Below are 18,231 nucleotides of genomic sequence, written 5' to 3'. Positions count from 1 at the left end.
AGTTTCTCCAATGTTCTGTGAATGTAAAATACCAAGTTTTTAGTAAATGAAGATTGTTTGGATTACAATGTTATAAATTTAAATAGGTAATTTTAGATTTATATATATATGTTTATACATGCATATTTAAGCACACATACATAATAATTCCTTATTCACAACACCTGGGACCAGATGTGTATGAGAATTGATCCTTTCCTTTTTTCCTATATCTTAAAAATACAATACAATACATATACAATGTTATGTAATTCCACCACATTTCCAGTGTTGGATGGGGGCAGCACCCTGTATTCAAATATATTCATATTTCCATATTAAAATGCATGACATTTCATGCACTGAGATAAAGGCAGGCTAGAAATATTCTCATAGGCTGAATGTTTGTTTCCTCCCCGCCAACTTCATATGTTGAAATCAAGTCGCCGTGTGACGGTGTGTGGAGGTGGGAACTTGAAGAGGTGACAGGTAGAGCCACATGAATGGTGTCCAGGACAGAGAGCTGGCCCTCCCGCTCCACCAGGGAGGACACAGAAATTGGCAGTCCACAACGTGGAAGCGGGTCCTCACTGGCACCAACAAAGCCAGCCCCCTGACCTCAACATCCTGCCTCCAGGATAGTGAAAAATAAATTGCTGTTGTTTAGAACCCACCCAGTCTACATATAGTACTTTCTTATAACTACCTGAACTGAGACAAAATTTTCATGTTGGTTTGGGTCAAGTTTTGCTACCAAATGAATGATGATTTTCCATACTTTTTGGATTTCAGAATTAGAGAAAACATTATGAACATATATAGCCACATTCTGAACTATCTCAAATAATGAAAAATTTCACTAATACATGAAAATAGACTATAAAAAAGAATTTACATACATTTGCTTTAGATCAATTATAGCTTCTCCATATACATCCTGACATATTTATTTATGATTATATTTTAAAAATGTTAATCCTTGCCTGACCAGGCAGTGGCACAGTAGATAGAACATTGGACTGGGATGGGGAGGACCCAGGTTTGAGAACCTGAGGTCGCCAGCTTGAGTGTGGGTTCATCTGGTATGAGCAAGGCTCACCAGCTTGAGCCCAAGGCCACTGGCTTGAGCAAGGGGTCACTTGGTCTGCTGTAGCCCCCCCCCACCCCCATCAAGGCACATAGGAGAAATCAATCAATGAACAACTAAGGAGCCGCAACAAAGAATTGATGTTTCTCATCTCTCTCCATTCCTATGTATCTGTCCCTATCTGTCCCTCTCACTGACTCTGCCACAAAAAAAGAAAGTTAATCTTTAAATCGAGATCATCAGAAAAGTTGTCTGACAGAAATAAAACCTGAATCATTATACTTTAATTTAAAAACTTAATATCAAATCACACACACTTTACTATCCTTGGATACCCTGCGATAGATTTTAGCCACCATATTATGTATATAGAAGGACAGGATTAAGGAACTCAGTTTAATAAAGATCAAGGTGGGTGACCCATTGAAGAAAACCAAATACAGTTCAATCAAGAAGACAATCAGCTGTGAAATCTGTCATTTATTTTTATGTATATAAACCTAAGTTCATGAATCTTAAAATCTGATGTTCTGTTCACAAAATCCCTTCTTCTTATGTATAAAAGAAACTTCTTCTGCAAACTCCACTTTTCCACTACTATTACTAAAAAAACACTGAAGAGTGATAATAAATAATAACTGGGCACCTGCCCAGACTCCCTGCTGGGTCTCTCAGATGGAATAACAAAGCGGGAGTTCAAGTGCAGTAGATCACACAGACTCTGAATAGAGGGATATGGGTTGCAGAACTCAGTGCTGTCTTACTAGCTTCCTGCCTGGACCTTCCACTTTCCTTGAAGAAAGTGGATGTCAGATGTACACAACTAGCAATGCTACTAAGGTTTACTTATGGCCACGCATGGAGGCTTCCTTGGAGAAACATACAGGGAAAATGATCAAAGGGTGTGGACACCTCAACAGATACTACCAAAAAATTGGGCCACAGAGCTTTGGAAAGCTAACAACTCTCTCTTCATATCATATTAACAGATGTTACTAGTCTGGTCTTTGAACATCGCCACCACAGAACACATTACAGTGCCACACACTTCAAGTATGCAAACAATGCTTAGCTGAAGTTAATTAAATAATTTTTTAATATAAAAAAGTATCTCTATGTTCTGCTGTCATTCAGCATTTAAACTAATTGTGTGGGCATTGCTTGAATCCCAAGGAAGTACAGAAGATACCGCATACACTCATGTGATGACCACCCCAAACTGGAGGGAAAACATTTCTATTATTCTAGGACCCTGATGGCTAACTTTTTTATAAAGACCGCCCACTTTTGCAGTCCTGGTCAACCTGGTCCCTCCCACCCACTAGTGGGTGTTCCAGCTTTCATGGTAGGCCAATTGCGATGAAGTTTGGTTGTTCCTTCCACCCGTGAAAGCTGGAACGCCCACTTGTGGGCGGGAGGGACCAGGTTGACCAGCACTGCAAAAGTGGGTGGTTTTTATAAAAAGTTCGCCATCACGGTTCTAGGAAGTATCCTTCTGACTCTATCACAATTCCATAGCAAACTTTCTCCACACCCCAGGCAAACACTTTCTAATTTATATATCCCCATTAACGGTTTCACCTGACCTTAGACTTCTCACGGACAGACTTATACGGTACTTTCTGTGTTGAGCTTTTACTCCACGAGGATTTGAAGATTCATCTATGTTGCTGCATGCATTAGCATTCACTTATTTTCCTGCCAAGTAGGATTCCAGTCTATGAATTTATCTTTCTTATAGTGATGTTCACTTGGAATGTTTCCAGGTTGCAACTGTTACGAATAAAGCTGCTTATGAACACTCTTGAACAAGTGTTTTTGTGGACATAATACCTAGCACTGGAGTTGCTAGGTCACGGGGTAGATGCACTAATAACTTTATCTAAAAAGTGCCATATATTTCTACGCAGTGATTGTGTGATTTTACCCCTGCATCAGCTATTTAATGAGTTAAGTTAATCAACATCTTGTCAACATTCAGTGTTGTCACTCTTACAATTTTAGTCATTCTAGTTGACTTTAGTCAATGAGTAAAGCAGTACCTCAGACTTTTACTTTGCATTTATTAATTTCCACTAGCTATACTCAAGCCTCTTTAGCCTTAGGGCATGGCATATAATCTCAGTCAATAAAATTGACTGAAATGCTAATTTATATGCTCATTTATCTAACACGTATTAGACTTTTCTTTAGGACTTAAGTCGTTGCCTGCTCTAAAAAATGTGAAGTGCTCAGAAAGGCCACGTATGGAGTTCTTGACAGTGTTGCAGAGTACATTGGTGTCCCAGAGGTTGAAAGAGGTCACCGGCTTACTATGCATTTTATTTACTATAGTGCAGCCTTGACTTTCAAGAGAGAGGACCAAGAAAGGGGAAAAATGAGCATGTTAATACCCACACAAAAATGTATACATATTCAAATACTACATATACAAATACCTTGAGATCCTTGTAAAGGAAGAGATATCCATTTCGTAAAACACAATACCGATCTTGAAATTTATTTCCAGACAGTATTTTAGATGGTTCTTCTTTGATTTTCAAGGATCCCTCTTTGATACTTTCCAGGCCCCTTCTCTCTGTAAAGCACATTGCTTTTGTAAGTTAGGACATTTTCATGTACTTGGAATAGGATATAAAACAATATTTTCAGTTTTGATATTATAAAGTAATATCTTGCTTCTTACCATGAAGGAGTCTGTCTGGGAATACAATGTCAGGGGCGTATTGGATGAGTCACATATGCATCGACTAGATCCATTTACATCTATTGATAATAGACAGGCCTGCCTGTGCTGTTCTATTAGCACTGAAAATGCGCTTAGTCTCAATTGAGATGTGCCATAAGCATAAAATAAACATCAGGTTTTGAGTATGATACAAGAAAAATCTCACAATTTTGTAGTATCAACTACATGTTAGAGTGATAATATTTTGGATATGTGAGTTTAAATATAAGTAAAATTAATTTAAAATTAATTTAAAATTCATCCCACCATATATACATTTTAATGTGGATACTAGGCAACTTAAAAGTACATCATCAGCTTGCATTGTATTTATTTTACAGAGCACTCATGTAAACAGTGCAAATGCACAGGTAAATAGGGAAACCTCTACCAGAATTCTGACACAGGAATCCAGGACTCCTGAAGGCATTAGAGAAATTCCTATCATTATGAAGCAGGTGAGGGTAAAAAATGCAAAATGGCTAAGGTATTATAATTTCACGTGCAATATTGTCATTGTCCCCCACTTAGGAATCATTTCAGCTAACTCAGTTAAGACAACACTTTTTGATAAAGAACATCAAATTTGAATTTGCATAAATTTATCATGTATACATTTATCAATATATCTCCAGTCTAAAACCGTCCCTTCCAATCCAAACAGGACCCGGCCACCCGGGTGAGAACTGAATACAGCGCAAAGAAAGGGCACGGGAGCCACGCAGTCGGGACACTGGCGTCACCGGGCCAACCTCTGCTTCTCTAATGACAGGAGAAATGACACCTCTCCCACAGACGGCTGCGGCCCTGGTCAGGTGATGTCCACAAGAGGTGTACAGTGGACAATAGATCAGGACTAGGACCTTTAGCAATTTCTAGGTGTTAAGGTGACATAATTTTAAAATATTCATGCACTGATGTTCACTGTTAAACTCAGCATAAGAAAAAAAAACTTAAAAAAATATATAGAAATAGTTCCCTTGCAACAAAAATATGAGCATGGAATGACTCCCTGGAAGAACCCCCCTACCCTCCCCCCCCCCCCGCCCAGGATTAATCGCATCACTGGTCCTAACCACCAACAAGCAAATGTCTTAACAAACCCCAGCAGTTTCCACCATACACTGTGACTGGCCACAAACAACATTGTTTCAACCACATGGTCACACTCACATCGGTTATTTTTAGGTAGTTTGGGACTACAAAATAATTTCTGAATAACATAGTCTAAAATTGTCTTCCAGCAAAATTTATTATTATTCAGTTCCATAGAAAAATATTTTAAATGCTGTTTTATAGCCAAATAACTTCTGTTTAAATTGAAAATTACACTTTTCCAATTAAAAGGCTTGAAGACATGTTTTAATACAACTGGAAAATTAAGAAAAAATTATACATTGTATAAAACTAGTATACGTTTTAGACTTTTCAAAATGTTCTCATATTCTGTCACGATTTGCAAGTAGCTTTCCAAAGTAGGAACTCCAAGTAATATAATCTCATTTTCTAAATGAGAAAATTGTGGCTCACAAAGGTTATGGGACAAGGTCAGAAAGCAACTGTACTAGAATCGCAGTTCAGGTCTCTCAATGACTAACACAGAAGTCTGTCTTTTGTAATGAGACACTTCTAAGTAATGGTCACAATTATCATGATCACCGCCATTACTACAGTAACAATAATGTCCATGTGCCTTTCTGGACCTCATGCACCGTTTTGCATTGCTAAGCACTCTTTTTTCCCTAAAACTCACTCCCTTGATGACTTCTGTGACATTGCTCCGTCTTTGTTGTCATGCAACCTTTCTGACTGACCCTTCACATACCAAGCCTCTCTTGATACCTCCATCCTTTAAATGCAAATGCCAGTAATTCTATGCTCAGATCTTTAATGTTCTCACGTTAACCAGCAACAGGCATAATCTTGTCTTCTCCCAAGGCTGAGTCCTCGTCTCAGGCAACGTGCTTCCGAGCTTCTGCGGGTCCCTTCTCGAAATCTCCCTCAGACACACTCCACAGACAACTAAAACCCAACACATCTGAAAAGGAATTCAGGGACCCTTCCCCTCTGTCACCCCACACAATGACCTTTTTCTACTAGGCTCCCTCTCTCAATGATTCACGAAGCATCCAAAGCGAGAAGCTGAAAAGTACACACAGGGTCTCCGTAATAATACTGTTGGGCAGATAAAATATATTATGCTCACTTTGTTAAAGATGGTTCTGCCCACGTGGAAGCCCGTCTCCCAGGTGATGATATTAGTTGTCCTTATGCTTGGAATAGGCGTAATTATATTAATGTGTGTTGGGGGCGGGCTGTGGGCAGGCAGGATCCTTGTAGCCTGGGGCTTGGTTTTAGGACTAAGCCTTTCCCACCCTTTTTGATGTGGGGTGGACTTTGTATCAGAGACTTCTCTATTTTGTATATTGGATAAAAGGTTTTGATTTCTGCACTATAAAGTGGGGCAGACCAGGAGCTTGCTCTCTCAGTTCCTGAGATTAACATTAGAGAGGAGAGCAGAGAAAGGCCACTTGGAGGAGAGGAGAGAGGCAGCCAAGATGATGGAGCCAGTTAGCGCAGAGTTTGTGCAGGGAGAAGGAAGGAGATGGGGAACAGAGGTGAATAAGTCTGGTGAGCTAGAAACCTTTGATTCTAGGAAACTCAGATAAGTCAGTAGCTTTGTGAACACTGAATGAGTGGGTTTTGGAACCCAGTGTGTGTTTTTACTTGCCCGCCGGGTACAAGCTAGGATTAAAGATGGTGGCCCACCAGTTTTCGGCTCCGTTGTTTCATTACCGTCTGTCCAAATCCAATGCGAACCAGGCTGATGGCCCTGGATACTGGCTTTACAAAATATAATGCTCATTTCCTTTAGAAAGCATCCCCCCGCCACCCAAATAATAGTTGAGTTTGCAGTCCTGTGAGATTTTATCAGTAACTTCCTCAACTACAAAGTGTTTTTATTCATTTATATTTTTGAAAAGTTTACTGGACCTGTCCTTTTATTGAGTAAAAGAGTAAGATTGAGTCTTATAATAGAAGAACAAGACATACTGGAAAAACTAAAAAAGAACTATTTCCTTGAGTGAAAGACAATTCAGTGTCAGAAAATGTCAACAACCATCTGTAGTCAACCTTTCCATACCTACCGCCCACTTTTGTATCTCTGTTAGTAGTAAAATTTTCTAACCGCCCACCGGTTCCACAGTAATGGTGATTTATAAAGTAGGGAAGTGACTTTATAAAATTTATAAAGCAGAGTTACAGCAAGTTAAAGCATCTAATAATAATTACTTACCAAGTACTTTATGTCGGATTTTCACTAAGTTTGGCAGCATAAATCTTTATAAAACAACTTACTATAGTTAAGTCTATCTTTTTATTTATACTTTGGTTGCTCCGCTACCACCCACCATGAAAGCTGAAATGCCCACTAGTGGGCGGTAGGGACCAGGTTGACTATCACTGATCTAGCAGAACCCCTTTTCTGTGCTTGAAAGCTCTCCATAAACATAAACAACACGGCCTGCAGTCATCATGGATAGCATGTTGTGTTGGTACTTAGATTTGTATTTATGTAGTTTTCATCCATTTAGGTTCCTTGTGGGTGGGTAAAGTAAATGTTTTTACAATCCTTTAAATTTTCCACAGGTTCCTATATGAAACAGAGCTGAAACTTATCAAATAATTTTCTCAGTACCAAATTAAAATATCAGAAGTCAGGGCATTCATACTGTATAGTTCATATTGTTGTAAGGTACCTAAAAGCTGAAAATTGGTATTGATGTTCTGGGAGGAAAGGTCAGGCTTTCCTATGAGGCTTTCCCGTCCTGTACTTTCTTTAGGGAGGGGAGGGAGAAGAATGTAGAAGTTTCTGGCTTGCAACAACAATGGGTCATTCAGTTTTAAATCTAAAATAAAGGTTAACCTAGAAACTTCTTCTCTTTCAATGGGAGACAGAATTGACATACCACCCTGTATTGACTGTACTTCCTCCCCCTTCCTGGAATCTTGAAAGCAAAATACCTCTAGGCTAATAAGGGAAGATGAACCCTTAAAGATTTGTAAACATTTTTGATTGTGTTACCTTGAAAGTCTTAATGTTTCTGTGTATCCCCTAAACCAGGGGTCCCCAAACTTTTTACACAGGGGGCCAGTTAACTATCCCTCAGACCATTGGAGGGCCGCCACATATAGTGCTTCCCTCACTGACCACCAATGAGAGTTGCCCCTTCCGGAAGTGCGGGGGGGGGGGGAGGAGCCCGATAAATGGCCTCAGGGGGCCGCATGCGACCAGCAGGCAGTAGTTTGGGGACACCTGCCTAAACAAATGTTGCCAGCCTATATACCATGATGTCATGCTCTCCCCTGCCTGTGTGGGATCAAGGGTATATAAGCAGCCCCTGAACTATTTTTGGGACTGCACAATTTAGGTCTGATGGCTTGTGCCAGCCATATGTGGCCGGCATATTTAATAAATCTCCTCTAATAAAAACTCTTCAAAATTCATCTGGACTGGGTGTCTCTATGTGAACTCAATGAAATGAGGTACAGTGCCTTTCAGAATCTGGGGTGTGGTACTCTTTTTTTTTTTTTTTATTCATTTTAGAGAGGAGAGAGAAAGGGAGAGACAGAGACAGAGAGGGAGAGAGAGACAGAGAGAGAAGGTAGGGAGGAGCTGGAAGCATCAACTCCCATATGTACCTTGACCAGGCAAGCCCAGGGTTTTGAACCGGCGACCTCAGCATTTCCAGGTCAACGCTTTATCCACTGCGCCACCACAGGTCAGGCTAGGGGTGTGGTACTTTATAACAATATCAAATGACTATCAATTCCCAAGAAAATTCTTCCACTTGAAGCGGACTAGGTCTTACCTGCAAACTTTTAAACATCTTTGGATTTAAAAACATTTGATGGACGTGGAATGTAAATTATTTTAGATAGACTATGATTTATAGACTCATGCTATTTCTGCTGAAATTTTCTTTTCTTAAATCAGTTGACAGTGGATAGCTCAGCTTTCCAGGTCTGAACTTGCCAGAAGCAGTTGCATTTTGAACTATTCGATTCTAATGCAAATTTAATTCCAAAGCATCTGTCATAGCAGCAATCTAAATTTAGAAACCCACAGGGATCTGCATTTGAGTTACATCTTACATCTTAAAAGTATTTCTTCCCTATTGAGATCATTTATCCTCAAGTCCCCCATATCACATTCTATCGGGGTAATTTAAAAAAAAAACTTGGCACTTAAAGTAAGACTTTGGCAACATAGAATTATTTATTCTGGAACCTTACAGAAGCTATAAATTTATGCCTTACTTGTGATAGAGATGTTGAAACAAGAGATAATAATAAAAGATGGTCTAATAAGATTAGCTGTGACAAAGTCTAAATAGCAATTTTAATGAAGTTTTATACTATCTCAATGTCTCAGTTATAATCCATGGTGTAGAAAAGAAATTAGAGGACTATTATCTTTCTTTTCAAGTTAGTTAACTCCTCATTACAGTAAAGACAATGGCACAAATGTTTCTGAGAAATCAAATGCTGCTTTTGAAAAGCACAGAATTGACTTTTAAGTAGAAGCAACAGAAAATTCATTTACTCTAGTATACTCCCAGAAAGGTATGTTACCTCATTACCTTAAATGAATGAGCAACAAAGTGTTGGCTGACTCTCAATCTATTCCTACAGTGATGGCTACATATTAAAATGTTTAGATAAAGTGAAAAAAAAACAGAGTAATTAAAATTCCTAAACCCCCAAATTTATTATTTAATAAAAATTCTTCATTTAGCAAACTAGTGGTGAAAACAACACCAATCAAAAGTATATGCTTGGAATTTATTACATAAAACTAAAAGAAGCCATCATACAATTAACAAAATGCAGGTCATATATATTTGTGTGTGTAGATACAGCGTTGGAATAGAGATGGGTGGACAGACAGTAAATATTGTGGCAACTAGGCGTCAAGTATGAGGGGACAGAATACAGAGGATGTGGTATTGCTACTTTATGTTTCAAAAAATATTAACACATTGGCTATTTGTTACTAAGAGAAAAATGTGGTTGCAACCAACCACCCTTGTTTCAAACTCAGCTAATTTCTCCTCAGCCCCCAGGTTAGAATAAGAAAATCATAAGTAAGAGAAATCCTTAACATTGTACCCTTCCTACTGTGAAGAGTAATGCATTTCTGATAACTCAAAATTTTTCTAACAAACTGATAGGGAAATCACATTTGATTTACTTTTATTATTATTCTTTTAGATTCCAATTTTAAGGAGTGGTGGAGGTACTGAATGGAGCAATAATTCTGGAGTAGGTGGTCACTGTGATTGATTTAGGAGACATCTGCCAAGACAGAGACAAAGTAGACTGAATATCTAACCAGTCTAAAATCTATTGCAAAGCATATTGCATAAAATGTACTTATAAATGCTAGGTTGCTACAAGAGAAAACTAGAGGGGGAAAAAATCATGATTTGAGAAATTGATTTAAAAAACAAACAACAGCTAGAGTTGATTTAAAAGGATAATCCTAAATTCACACATGCAGAAACATCCGTAATGAAAAAGATTAATAGCTTTGACAACCTAAATATAAATCATGGTCTAATTAAAAGCACTTATTAAAATTTTATTGGCTAGAAAACTTTAAAAAAATAATTTAAATGTTTACGTCATTGGTACTATTTTAATTCCCAAATACATAATTACCAACATCAAATTGTCTAATTAATGTATCTGCTGACAGATGTTACTCTAAAATCTGATTTTTCTTTTTTTTTTTTGCCTGACCAAGCGGTGGTGCAGTGGATAGAGCATCGGATTGAGATGTGGAGGACCCAGGTTCCACACCCCAAGGTCACCAGCTTGAGCACGGGCTCATCTGGTTTGAGCAAAAGCTCACCAGCTTGGACCCAAGGTCGCTGGCTTAAGCAGGGAGTCACTCGATCTGCTGAAGGCCCACGGTCAAGGCACATATGGGAAAGCAATCAATGAACAACTAAGAGCCACAACAAAAACTGATGATGCTTCTCATCTCTCTCTGTTCCTGTCTGTCTGTCCCTAACTATCCCTCTCTCTGACTCTCTGTCTCTGAAAAAAAAAAATCTGATTTTTTTTAATGCAATTTCCTGGAAGAAAGAATTATAGATATGTGACAAGTTGCATATGGTTTGGGAAACTGCGGAAGGAACAGGGCAGGGACAGGGATGTGTTTCAGCCAGCATCCTGTTAGAGGGATGAAGGAGATACGAGAGGTACAAAAAAGTTAGTGACATTTTACTCGACAGAATGTGTCATTCAAATTCTGAAACTATCCTTTAAAATCTGCTTTCACTGCTTGGGTTCTCTAGTCTTTACACAAGATGCTTTGGCTCAACCTTACAGAGGCTCGTGCTTTCAGAACAAACGGACACACACACACATAACCCGACAGAGACGCAGGAGTAGGCGAGGCACCCTTATACTGCCCACTGGTCCTACCCTGTTTCTGGCTCGAGCGAATGTTCAGGTTGTCACGCTACCCTTTCTTCCTGTCTTTTAAACAGCATAGAGATTTTACTCAGATGAGATTGCTCTCAACCTGTTTAATCTTTACTATCCTCCCCCAAAGATTAAGAGCATTAATGTTATCCTTGTTTGAATTTTTCTTCACCTCAACTGCACAGAACGTTTCTGTATAGCACAGCCTTATAAGATCTTATTTTTGTTTATTTTTATTCACGTAGCCAGCCCACTACCACGCAAACAAGAGCTTAGGTATTATGTTTAGCTGTGAGTTTCAAGTATTTTGCAACATGAAGAATTATGGCCCTGGCCGGTTGGCTCAGCGGTGGAGCATCGGCCTGGTGTGTGGAGGACCCGGGTTCGATTCCCGGCCAGGGCACATAGGAGAAGCGCCCATTTGCTTCTCCACCCCTCCGCCACGCCATCCTCTCTGTCTCTCTCTTCCCCTCCCGCAGCCGAGGCTCCATTGGAGCAGGGATGGCCCAGGCGCTGGGGATGGCTCCTCGGCCTCTGCCTCAGGCGCTAGAGTGGTTCTGGTCGCAACATGGTGACGCCCAGGATGGGCAGAGCGTCGCCCATCCCGGTTGGGCGCATGCGGGAGTCTGTCTGACTGTCTCTCCCTGTTTCCAGCTTCAGAAGAATGCAAAAGAAAAAAAAAAGAATTAGACATGTGGGGAAATATTATAAAAAGGGATATAAATTTACTATAAAAATAAAAATTTACCTGAAAAGATAAGTTACTTCCTAAAAGAAAAGGAACCATGAGAACCATATGTATTTGATCATTTTGACAGGACTTTGTTTGTAAGCTCAGTAGGTTTTTTTACTTCAATGTTAAAATGAAAGAATACAGAGTTTAAGAACTAGAGCAGAATTCATTGATTATCTAAATCAGAAATTCTCAACAAGGGCACCATTGACATTTGGGCCTGATAATCCTTGTTTAAAGAGCTTTCCTATGTATTGTAGGGTGTTTAGTGGCACCTCTGGAGTTTACCCACTAAATAGCAGAAGCACGACCCTACTCAGCTGTGAGAGCCAGAAATGTCGCTAACCACTGTCAAGTGTCCCCTGGGGGACAAAGCTGCCCCATGTCTGAGAACCGCTGCTCTGTGACACAAAGGCATGTTGCATTCACATGAAGAGGGGGATAGGAAGGATGTGGTCAAAATCGTTTGTAACAGTATCAAAGAAAATAAGATAAAGGTCTCTAAAAGATTAAATTCTACAGCAAAAAGAGTATCTGCTCCCTTTATTTAGGTACTAGAAGACAAGAAAACTTGGCGTTGTTACACTGCTCACATGTTGTAAAAACACTTGTATATTAAGTATAAAATGTATAGGACAGTGTGAAGGACTGAATGTGTTCCCCAAGACCACGCAATATGATATGGTTTCAAAAGATGGGAGCCTCCCGAATGGGATTCCTGCCTTTAGGAGAGTCACAAGAGGGCGGGCCTGCTTCCTCTCTCTGCTCTCTGCAATGTGACGACGTAAGAAGTCTGCAACCGGAAGGCGGCTCTCACCAGAACCCAACCGTGCTGGACCCCCGATCTCAGACTTCTGGTGTCTAGACTAAGAAATAAATTCCTGCTCTCTATAAGCTACCAATCTATCGCAGTTACAGCAACTGAGACATCACATGAAATCAGACATTTATCAGATTAGCCATAGTACACTTTAGAACTTGCTGACCTATGGATATTAGCTCGAGGGTCAGCAATCATAACTGAGCCCGAAGCTTATAGCATTTAAGAGATGCATCAACACCCCTACGTGTCTTTTAATAACTAGAAGACAAATCTGTTCTCAAACCCAATATTTATTAGCTATAATGTAGATGGGGCAAGTTATTAATTGCTCTGAGCTTCTCTTAATTTGTAAAATTCGAAGGACAACATAACTCACAAGGACATTTTTAAAAGTTTAAATGAGATTTGGTGCGTACGGAGCTCAGTGGCTGATTAATATGTTATTAGACTGTTATATAATATGTAATAATATATTAATAGAGCTCAATTAATATATGCTTAAGAAATAATAATCGTTATCATTATTATTAACTATTAAAGTTGTGGTGAATTTCATCTTATAAAACCTGAATCCTTTGCTTTTGGGGGTTGTTTTACAAACAGAGCTGGCAGGAAATATTTTTCCAATTTGTCAGTTAACGGCAACACAACAGAAGAATCAAAGTCTCACAATAAAAGTTTTTGGTGTCTCACACTGGTTCAGAGACTAACCACGGGGCTCCTTGTGCCAGCTAGCTTCCTGTTTAACCTGACATGTGTACATGTCTTCTCCCAGTCGGATGGCAAGTATCCTTATTGGAAATGTTTTATTTTAGACGTGTTTATTTTCCAGTATCAACAAAAATGGGAATTATATGAAGCACTCAATCTCAGGGCTTGCATGACTTGCACTTCTTTTTTTTTTTTCTTTTTTCTTCTGTATTTTTCTGAAGCTGGAAACGGGGAGAAACAGCCAGACTCCCACATGCGCCCGACCGGGATCCACCTGGCACGCCCACCAGGGGCGATGCTCTGCCCACCAGGGGGCTATGCTCTGCCCCTCTGGGGCTTCGCTCTGCCACAATCAGAGCCACTCTAGCGCCTGGGGCAGAGGCCAAGGAGCCATCCCCAGCGCCCGGGCCATCTTTTGCTCCAATGGAGCCTTGGCTGCAGGAGGGGAAGAAAGAGACAGAGAGGAAGGAGGGGGGGTGGAGAAGCAAATGGGCGCTTCTCCTATGTGCCCTGGCCGGGAATCGAACCCGGGTCCCCCGCACGCCAGGCCGATGCTCTACCGCTGAGCCAACCGGCCAGGGCCTGCACTTCTTGAATACCCAGAGAACTTCCACAATTTCAGAAGAAGGGTCGGTCACCAGCTATCTAAAAATTAGGAAAACACTGGAGCATGGCAAAAAGCACTTAAAAACATAAACCAGTTCTCCCAAAGCACTTTCACTCGGCACCATCAGATTTGCCCACTATCACCCTAGAGCTAGCTGTGCTCCAGGAAGCCCGACTCTAGCACGTGGCGCTCCTGGGTGTGTGTACACTCTTCTTTCTGCGCGTGATACTATGTCAGTGGTTTGGAGTGAACCACTCCTTTTTTCTTTTTTTTACATTTTTAAATAACTCTTGTTCTGTGATAAATATCCTTTAACCACTTGAATTTTTAATCATCGTTACCATGTGAATAACAGCACCTACCATTATATTGTTTGATTGTATCAATGGTTAAGAATCTCTTCACCACGAGATAAGCAGAGCCAGGTTCAGCTAATGAACTCCACCGAAGCACCTGCTCTAACACGTTTTCTGTGTAGTGAAGAGGGCGCTCTGCAAAATATAAAACCAAATCAAATAAAAATATTTTAAGATGCCATTTTTTATAATTATAAATTCTTAAAAATCTTTTTCAAAATATCCTTATGCAACAATAAGCATAACCATATCTTATGATATACAATAATAGCAATAAGACTATATAAAACAGACTCCAATACCTAGAAAGAACACTTATCAAGCATATAATAAAATTTACTATATAAATGAATCTATGCAATAATATTTGTTTTTAGGCTCAAAAATCACATCTGTTGTCCTTTAGATAAGATCTCAGAAATAATGGTTACCCTTTTATATAATAAATCACTGTCTTACTCTATCTTCTTTTGAAATTAGGTAACATTCCGGTTTGCTTGTGGAAACTGCCTATCTGCTTATACAGTTAAATAGCTATAAAAGAATCAGCAAAATTACTCTTGTCCAATAGCAAGTATTAATCATAAAGATTAGCATAATATAAATTCTGCTCAGTAATAGTAAACAACTTAGAATTAAAATCTTTATTCATAATTTCAACAGAGAACATATGAAAATAATCATGATATACTAATAGTTAATCTATGCTTAACTGTTAGTGGAAACATCAATCAGAAACAGTATGTGGCAATACAGGGTAGAGCAAAAGCAGGTTTACAGTTGTGAGTATGCAAAATATAAAGTTTATTCCTATTTTATTATATTATTAAACTACTGCATTATTTTCCATACAAACAACTATACACCCACTTTTGCCCCACATTGTATTATTCATTAACTATTAATGCAATAAACTAAAAACAAGAAATTAATGATATCCTAAAGATGTTTCCTTGATAAATACTCATTCATACACATTTTGTTTTAGGCAATCATATTTTTAAAAGCATTAGAATTTCTTAGCAGAGTTAAAAAAACATTTTACAATTATAGTCAAAGCCTCATAGAAAACTTTTATTGCTGATCAAAATATGCCAATCATTTAGTAAGTGTTACAACAGAAGCATATGCTAGAAAAAAAATTCAACCGTTTTCACAGTATGCTAAAAATAGAATAATTGAAACATCAAGAACATAAGCTCTAACAGGAAGTTGTTAATGCTGCTTCCCCAGTATCCTCGTCAAATGTAAGTCAATCCAACTCTTCTATACCCTTTCTAAACGTGAAGCACATAGCACTTGAGCTTTTTATTTCTGGTTAAAGTAGGAATGCTAATAACAAACAAGAAAGAGTATGTCAATAGTATCATAGTCATATATGAACCATGATATTTTAATTGGTAATAAAATCACTAATAAAGACAACCTATTATATACTCTTCAACACCAGTCTCCTCTGCTATGACCACAGCATTCCAGGATATGTGAACAACCCCAGGTTCATAGAAGAAGAAAACAAATTTTTTGCCTCTAATATAAATAACCAGATGTTTGCTTACTATTCAATACAATGTAATGCAGTTCTGTACTTTGTGCTTATTGGAGAAAGCTGATGATGGCAACTCTAAATAAACAAATAAAGAATAACTAGGCCATACATCTTCAAGATATATCTCCCTTTTGTTTACAAATACATCCCTGTACACAGTAGAGTGCTGAGTACATATATAACAGATCTCAAGTATATAAGTACTTGAGTAACAAAGTGCCATATGAATTTCTATAGTGGCATATAACTAACAGAAAGTATTTTTAAGTGGATCAGCAGGAAAAATATATTTCTTTGTAAAACTAGAGAAAATCCTTTGTGCTATATAAATCTTGTTTTTCTTCAAACAATTTTGTAAAGAGTTTGGCAAAAATCATAATTGTCCATATTTGCCAAAGCTATAATTCACTTGTTGATTAACCCATACATTGGTCATCTATTAAGCAACATTGTAATTCAAATTAATTGTATTTAAAAATAAAACTAATTATAATTTGAAGTCCAGGCCACAGCAATCAGACAAGAAAAAGAAATAAAATGGTATCCAAATTAAAAAGAAGTAAAACTATCACTATTTCCAAATGGCATGATACTTTATACAGAAAACCCAAGGATTACATGCACAAAAAAAGCTATTTGAATAAATGAGTTCAGTATTTCAGGATATGAAATTAATATACAGAAATTTAAGATGTCTCTATAATTAGAAATTGTAATAAAAAAGAAACAATCCCATCTGCAACTGCATCAAAAAATAATAAAACACCGAGTAATAAATTTAATAAAATAGGCAAAAGACCTGTATTCTGAAAACTATAAGACACTGATGACAGAAACTAAAAAAGACACAAATAAATAAAAGTACAGTGCCCATGAACTGAAAGATTTAGTATCATTAAAATGTCTGTACCTAAAGCAATCTACAGAATCAATGCAATTCCTATTAAAATACCAATGGTATTTTTCAAAGAACTTAGAAGAAATAATCCTAATATATATATGGAACTACAAAAGACCCCCAAATATCCAAAAGCAATCTTGAGAATGAAGAACAAAGTTAGCAATATCACGCTCCTGGATTTCAATCTGTATTACAAAGCTATAGTAATCAAATGCATGGTACTGAACAAATCAGACATATAGATTAATGGAACAGAATAAGAAACTCAGAAATTAACCAATGTTTATATGGTCAATTAATCTATGACAAATCAGACAGGAATAAGAAGACAGTCCCTTCAATAAACAGTGTTGGAAAAACTGGATAGATACATGCAAAAAAAAAAATGAAGCTGGACAATGGACAATGTTCTTAAACCATATACAAAAATAAACTCAAAATAAATTAAAGACTTAAATGTAAGATCAGTGAGGTTTTTTGGGGGGGCATGGACTGAACAAGGTGACTAAGCAAAGTGAAAACAAGGTCAGTTCACACTTGCCTAATTCCCCTTCACTTTCCTATCCTGAGTGAGAAGGTGGTAGGAAATGATAGCAGGACAGATCCAACATCCTATCCTTAAGGAAACTGATGATACTGCAGTTGACTTGGAGGTAAGAATGGTATTCTCTACTGAAAAACCTCATCTGGGTTGAATAAAAGTTTACTCTTCTTATTACAAGATGACATTGGTAATGAGACTCCCAGATCTCAGTGTCTTATTAAAGAGGGTCACTATTACAAACAGGGGCTACAGTGATAGCTCTCAAGTATTCCTAGTTATACTGAAACTTATCACAGCAGATATGGAGGCAAATATAGATCTGTCTCTATTACATCAGTCTTATAATAATATAAAATACTTTATGAGAACAAAAATTGTGAAGATTCATGTTCCTGCATAAATGGCATTAAAATCCATCTTAAGAAAGAGATAAGAGGCAGAAATAATTGATTCATCAAACATTGCTAGAATATAAATTCCTACAAATTTTTTTTTTATAGTTACATTTACAACTGCCTGTTATGGTAGATTATATGGTGCATAAGTCATTTGGCATTAGGGCATTATTAGAAATAATTCATTTGTGTACTATCTATAGCATAAAAATTGCTGAAAATTCAGTGTAGTTGCGAAGAACTGTTTATGGAGGTGGTTGTTTAGCTAAGTAAATAAAATCATTTATCTATCTATTTATTTATTTATTTTGTGGCAGCAAT

The 18,231-nt window shown here is 38.0% G+C and overlaps 1 protein-coding gene across 4 annotated transcripts in view; it reads right to left on the bottom strand.

Moving 5' to 3' along the window:
- Positions 1–18,231, bottom strand: part of ARAP2 (ArfGAP with RhoGAP domain, ankyrin repeat and PH domain 2) — a 179,100-nt gene that overhangs the window by 16,741 nt on the left and 144,128 nt on the right. For all 4 annotated transcript variants that reach the window (XM_066279125.1, XM_066279123.1, XM_066279126.1 and 1 more), the window contains 2 exons: positions 14,528–14,656; positions 3,505–3,644 (listed from right to left, as the gene is read on the bottom strand). In XM_066279125.1, the coding sequence (XP_066135222.1) occupies positions 3,505–3,644; positions 14,528–14,656 (269 nt within the window). The remainder of the gene's footprint in view (positions 1–3,504; positions 3,645–14,527; positions 14,657–18,231) is intronic.

This window comes from Saccopteryx bilineata, chromosome 5 (assembly GCF_036850765.1).
Source record: "Saccopteryx bilineata isolate mSacBil1 chromosome 5, mSacBil1_pri_phased_curated, whole genome shotgun sequence".
Lineage (NCBI taxonomy): Eukaryota > Metazoa > Chordata > Mammalia > Chiroptera > Emballonuridae > Saccopteryx > Saccopteryx bilineata.
Note: the sequence above shows the minus strand (reverse complement) of the source record. Positions and strands in the feature narration are given on the sequence as shown.